The following is a 6,712-nucleotide window of genomic DNA, read 5'->3' as shown; positions in this document are numbered from 1 at the left end:
GCGATCCTGCAGCCTGAGGATAACACCGAGCCCCTCTGCCTCCCGGGCCAACACCGCGCCCAGGTCTGCGCGCGCAGGCTGCACCTGCCCGCGCACTCGGGCCGCCACGTGCTGTGGCCCCGCCCCTCCCCGCTCGCGTCCCAGCTCCCCACGCGCTCCCCGCCCCGCCCCGTTGGGCTCCGCTCCACTAGGCTTGAGCTGGGCGCCGGGCGGCCGCCGAGGAAGGGACCGCGTCGCCCCTCCCTCCTCCCCCCCGCCACCCCCATCCTCCCGCTCCCCCCGGGCGGGCGGGGCTGCAGCCGCGCACCGTGGGCTCGCGCCCCGCCTTTGTCTCCCGCGCCCGCCGCCGGCTGCCGGAGCCGCTTTGTGCGGCGTGGCCGCGGCTCAGCATGGACGTGACGGTGTCGCAGCTCGTGGAGCTGTTCCTGCAGAGCCCGCTGGTGACCTGGGTGAGCGCGTCCTGGCCTTCCTCTACTCCGTGCGGCGGTGCTGGGGACCGGGAGGCTCCGTGGCGGGTGGCCTTCCCGTTCGGGAGCGCGCACCTGTTCCCGCTCGGGGTGTTTGGGGGGGGGGCGCTCCTGAAGCTTGGCGTCCCGCGCTGGGGGCTCCAAGTTGGGACGCGGAGCGACGGGCTGGGCGCGCTGCTTTCCAGTGAACCTGAGACGTGAGAAATGCGTTGAAAAAGTCCCTTTTATTTGTTTTTGTTTGATTGTTTGGTTTTTTTTTTTTTCCCTCGCGCTCCGGGACGCAGGAGAAAAGTAGCCAGAAGTTTTCCTCCTGTCCTGTGTCTGTTGCCTGGCGCGTGAAGGGGACAGCGCTCGGGAAGGGTGGGCTTGATGCCTGCGAAGGGTGCCGCGGTGGTGGGTGACATCCCTGGCCCGCCTGTCCCCCAGCGTCAGACCAACGTGCCTTTGCTTCCCCGCAGGTGAAAACTTTTGGCACGTTTGGAAGTGGCCACCAGGACAACTTGACTCTGTACATGGATTTAGTGGATGGCATCTTTTTGAACCAAATCATGTTGCAAATGTAAGTTGCCTTTTCAGAGAGGATGCTTTCGGAAGCCTGAGATTGCTCTGTGAATGCCGGGTGGTCAGGGAGGTAAGGGGTGCCTGCAGGTGGGCCGCTGGACTCTCCCTGGCTGCTTTCTCAATTAAGGAATTTGGAACTGACTCGTCTGGTCTGCAAACTCAAGGACTTGATGGTGGTCTGAGCCTTGACATTAAAAGTCCCCTTTCTTTTGGGGGAGACCCAGAACTGTAACGAGGGTCTGATTACAGGAAATGTCCGGTGGGTCTGGAGCGTCGCAATGTGATGGTTGAAGTTTCGCTGTGGCTTGGTAACCGAGTTTCTGAGCCTCCCTTCTCTTGCCAATTGCTGGGGCAGATGCAGTCATTTCAGAAGTCTGCTTCAGAAGGCACATAGGCAGCCGTGCCGTGCCGGACCGTTTGGCCTTAAATGGGGTCTCTGTAGATATTACTTGCCTCTGACCACATCCGTTGCAGAGTTCTGCAGAGCCTGTCTGTCTGACATCTTATCGCCGTGTAGGTGTTGGCTCTTACATTCTGTGTTTAACTTAGAAGCTTCAGGGATATTGGAAGTGAGTGTCAGTATGAGTCACTGGCACTTGGGGCGAAGTAGAAACACCTCAGTGTGTTCTGTGGAGCCGCCTTTCTATTAACCCACTCACCTGGGGCTGATGGAGGTGCCACACTCAGTTATTCATTAGCTAATTTAAAACAGTCTCTGTAGCTGGGGGCAGGTATGGGGTGCCTTCCCAATTAGAGGGCTCAACATTTGATGTCACTGGTGGAACTGTCATCTTTTTTTCTTTTCTTTCTTTTTTTTCTTTTTCCTTCTTTCTTTCTTTTCTTTTCTTTCTTTCTTTCTTTTTTTGAGACACAGTTTCTCTGTAGTTTTGAAGCCTGTCCTGGAATTAGCTCTTGTAGACCAGGCTGGCCTTGAACTTGGAGATTCGCCTGCCTCTGCCTCCCTAGTACTGGGATTAAAGGCATGCGCCACCACCACCCATCTTTTTTTCCTTTTTTCTTTCTTTTTTTCTTTCTTTTTTATAAAAATTTCTTCCGCCAGGTAGTGGTGGCACATGCCTTTAATCCCAGCACTCAGGAGGCATCTCTGTGAGTTCGAGGCTAGCCTGGTCTACAGAGCAAGTTCCAGAACAGCCAGGGCTACACAGAGAAACCCGTCTCCCCCCCCCCTGCCCCCCCAAAAAAAATCCAATCACGATCCTTCAGCATTTGACCAGATTCTAAAGAAATATATTTGTTCTTGGCTTTGGCGGTGTGTCTTAGACTCTGATGAAAATGTTTTTTTTCTGGGGTTGCCTCATGGCAGGCTTGGGTTCTGGCCACTCTCTCCCCATTCTGTCAGACTGGGTTGCACTGGTCTGAGGACCATCGGAACTTCAGCCTATCCCCGTAGAGCTCGAGGCTGTTTAATTAGGGAACGCAGCAGTGTCCTCCAGGCTTCTACCGAGCTACACAGAGGCACTGGGGAGAACAAAAGCCCAGGGCCTGGTTCTCTTTCTTTCCCGACCTTTGGAATTCCTGAAGCCTTTACTACTTGCCTGTAAATCAGGGGAGCCTGTTGGACCTTTCTGAGAAAGGCCGATTCATCGTTTGTTTGCGTTTGGAAGGGTCGGCCGCTCCTCTCCCTGGTAGTTTTCGGTGTGCTAATGCAATCATTCTGGAAGAAGGACTGGACGGTATGCAGCAGCCCTGGGACAGCCGGAGACAATGAGTGACTTTCCTGTACCAGGAAGGACACCAGGAGTGGGTGGGCACCGGACCTGCCTATCATCATTTTCTGCTTCTAGGGAATCATAACTTGGCACCAGGTAACAGGCCTCAGAATGTGTTTGCCTCCGGAAGTGGGTGGGGCTTGACTGCCAGGGGGCCTGTGGAATGGCTCCCCGCAATGTGTTTTCCCAAGCTCCAGGCTGTGATTTAAGAGGCGCATCTTTTACTCCTTGTAAAAGTAACCTCTAGCCAGGCTATGGCAGGATTGTGATGCTTGCTTTAATCTCAGCAGTTGGGAGGCAGAGGCACTTGGATCTCTGTGAGTTCAAGGCCAGCCTGGTCTACTAGAGCTAGTTCTAGGACAGGCTCCAAAGCTATAGAGAAACCCTGTCTCGAAAAACAACAAACACGAACAACAACAAAGTAACCTCTATAAAAATACAAACAGGGCATCTGCAGTTTTCTGGTGTTTACAGCAAGTGTCTAGGGTCCTGGGCTCCATACCTGCCACCCCAAAATGTGCGTAACTAAAAGAACCTTGGATGAGTTCTTCTGCCAGATATGGTGGTGCACAGCTGTAATCCTAACAGTGGGTCAGGAGATCGAAGCCAATCTCAGCTACCAAGGCCAGCCTGGGCTATCTATGAGACCTTATCTCAAAAAACAAACAGGACTGCAGAGATGGTTCAGTGGTTAAGAGCACTGGCCGCTCTTCCAGAGGACCTGGGTTCAATTCCCAGCACCTACGTGGCAGTTCACAACTGTCTTTAACACCAGGGAACCCAACATCCTCTCATGGACAAATGTGCACATAAAATAAAAGGAAATAAAGAACAAAGAAAAACAAAAAGAACCCTGACCGAGTATTGGGCATCCTAAGTGGTCGGGCTAGGTTTGAGCCCAGGGTCGTCTTCTTATGAGCAGTGCGGTACTTGGATTGTTGCTAGGTGCCTCGGTTTTCTCATCTGAAAAGCAGGAATTAAAGTTCTGCCCTAAGGAGAGTAATGAGATGATATGCTAGAGCCTAGCTCGGTACTGGGAATGGCATTGCGGGTCAGTCACATACGCAGAGTGCTTGGTTTCTTCAGTGTACTTGTGTGCGCGTAGGTGGAGTCAGGACAGCTTGCAGAGTTGGTTCTCTCCTGCCACGAGTAGTTCCTGAATTGAACTCAGACCTAGCTACCAGTGCCTTGACTTGCTGAGCATCTCACTACCCCTCTGCAAGTCTCCTTCCCTCTGTGTTCAGTCTCTAAACAACCACACGGTTCTCAGCATTGGTCTTTCCCTGGTGATATATAGGCTGAGCCTTCGCCTCCCCTTCTGCCCAGTTGGATCCTTCTGCCTAAGGATCGGGCCCTTATCGTGATGGGTGGGTGGGTGTAACCTACTGTGCTGGGTACCTGGAGACCACTGCTATGCTATTTTTGATAAATTCTCCCCAGTTGGGAGGCAGTGGCCTTTGAAAATGGCAGAGCAGCGTGGCTGACTGGGTTGGGGTGGGCTGAGATAAGAGCCTGTTACCTAATACTTCAGTGCCATCTGGAGGCTGGCTGTGGTCACGTGACCGCACCTGGCCATTGTCTATGGCAACTCTAGAAGGCTGGGGTAGTCTCTTGGCCCTGGCCTCCCTGACACAGGCCCACCTGGACGCAGGAAAGCCCTCCAGGCTCAGCTTTCAGGAGAGGCCCAGGGCTAGAATTCTTGAATGAGAGTCCACCAGGTGGTCCAGAGCACAGACTGTTCTCTTGTCTGTGAGGACTACTGGGAAACTGGGGTGGTGTGCTAGCTTCAGGCAGAGCTAGCTTCCACTGCTGACTAGTTCTGCTATACTGGGCAGATTGCTCCACGCCACCCCCGGGCCTCAGTTTCTTCTTCTGGGATGAAGGGGTAGAATTTTGTAGATGTGGGGAGGGTTAAGCACGATGGTGTGTATTAATATCCAGATGTCATTAGTGGGGTATGAGTGAAGTAGGGATGGGTCGTGTGTGTGTGTGTGTGTGTGTGTGTGTGTGTGTGTGTGTGTTGCTCACAGTGGTGTTTATCTGTGCTCGTGAAGGAGCCTCAGTGGACTAGGAGCTCTGCCTGCTGACTTCTTTCCGCCTTTGCTAGGATGGTGGCAAATTCACCACAGCCTATTGCTTGTTCAAATTCTTGTGACCCTGGGCCTTTGACCCCCATTTCTAGCACCTGGTGTGGAACACTGAGTGGGTAGAAAGGGGATTTGCCTTCCATAAGCAATGCTGAAACTTTTGGTTTAACTTTTAATAAGTGCTCTTTACCCTGAGAGACTTGGTTAACTGAGGGAATGCTAATGATGATGATAATTAGTCTAATTAGTCACATAACTAATGTCAGGGTTCTTTTCTAGTGTTCCATCAATTAGCCGTTTCTTCCCATGCCTGGGGAGAACAAAAACAGATATGGCTGCGCATCCCAGGTCCTGGGTGTGTGCAGAGCCTCTGCGAGTGAGTGGCTGTCAGTGGTGCACATTGACACTTTCGATACCTGGTACCTGAGGCGCAGCCCCTCTGATGTAGAGGGACTCTGGAGGCTGTAGATGTGGCTCCCTTGTAAAACGGTTGCTTGGTATTCTCAAAGCCCTGAGTTCAATCCCTGGCATTACACATAGAAAGTGTGGTGATGCAGTCTTGGAATCTTGGTAGGAAGAGCAGAAGGAGGATCAGAAATTTAAGGCAGCCTGGGCTACGTAAAACCCTGTTTAAAAGAAAAATTCAGGATTGAAATAATGAAACAGTGCATATCCTAACACCTGCAGCCCCGGTTATTTCAAAGCTTGAGGCAGGAGGATTGTAGGTTGTAGCCTGGGCCACGTAATGAGAATCTGTCTCAGGAGTTTAAAAAAAAAGTTAGGGATGGGTGATGAGTGTTTGCTAAACACGTGTGCAGCCTCCGCTTCACTCCCTAACTTTCCTCAAACCAGGAATTAGCAAAGCCTGCAGCTTCTCACAGATTCATGTATGGTCCCATGAAACCGCTGCTCATCCCGTAAGAGAGCCCCTTACTGTCATATTTGGAAGGCTTCTGTGGCTAAAATGCCTTTACAGTTGAAATACAGAATGCTGCCTCTTTCCTAAGTTAACGTCAGTGGGGCTCTAGGTCTCTGTTTTCTTGTTAATTAAGGGCCCTAGAAGAAGCCTAATAGGTAGATGGTTTCTCCAGACTCCTTCATGGTGTGGGGACATTGAGGAATGTTGTCACTTGACAGCTGAAAACAGTTTCCTTGGTTCCCCTTTGGGGACCCACGTGGCAGTTTGAGGGGCTGTGGAAGGACTTTGTGAAGTCAGGGGCTGCTGAGAGGTTGTGGGAAGGTCCGCATGCTTAGGACATGGTGTGGAGACAGAGTATATGTCCAGTATTGATTCAGAGGTTGTGCTTCGGTGACATTCGAAATGGTTGACGATTTCCCTTCTATTGTTCTCCATCTTCTTGAATGAACCAGACAGCCCCAGGAGTAGTTGTGTAGCTCCGCACCAGCCCTGAGAAGGCTCTGCGCCTTTATCACAGGGCTTGGCTCACCTGAAATGGGAAGACGGGCCTCTGAGTTCCCTGCCCTTTATCCTTGGTGGTGCCTCAGGACAGCGATGGAAGGGAGGCCTTTGCTATGGAAAGCAGGCTCCCCTTTTCACTTCACTCTTCTGGGCAGATATTTCCCACACTGTCCCGCACGTCGATGAGCCAAACTGTAAATCTCTTAGCTGATGTCTTTACAGCCAGACCCAAGGTTCCCCTGAGGTTGGGGTTTCCCGCACTTGGCGACTCTTGTGGGGTGTGATGGTACACCAGTCATATCCTAGACTCCTAGACGGCAGGTTGTCAAGACACCATTGTTTCCCTGGAGTGTAAATCGTGAGCAGGACTAACCTAAGTCCAGATGACAGGGAGACCAGTGCTGAGTGGAACGTGATTCTTAAGGTCATAAAACATGCCAGCACCCC

The 6,712-nt window shown here is 52.2% G+C and overlaps 1 protein-coding gene across 1 annotated transcript in view; it reads left to right on the top strand.

The window, feature by feature from the left end:
• Nucleotides 1-310: 310 nt before the first annotated feature.
• The window catches only part of Ccdc88c (coiled-coil domain containing 88C), a 127,305-nt gene continuing 120,903 nt past the window's right edge, over nucleotides 311-6,712 (top strand). Inside the window, exons 1-2 of the mRNA XM_013346728.2 lie at nucleotides 311-449; nucleotides 926-1,026. Of these exons, the coding sequence (XP_013202182.2) occupies nucleotides 390-449; nucleotides 926-1,026 (161 nt within the window). The 5' untranslated portion in view covers nucleotides 311-389. The remainder of the gene's footprint in view (nucleotides 450-925; nucleotides 1,027-6,712) is intronic.

This window comes from Microtus ochrogaster, chromosome 1 (assembly GCF_000317375.1).
Source record: "Microtus ochrogaster isolate Prairie Vole_2 chromosome 1, MicOch1.0, whole genome shotgun sequence".
Taxonomy (NCBI): Eukaryota; Metazoa; Chordata; class Mammalia; order Rodentia; family Cricetidae; genus Microtus; species Microtus ochrogaster.
Note: the sequence above shows the minus strand (reverse complement) of the source record. Positions and strands in the feature narration are given on the sequence as shown.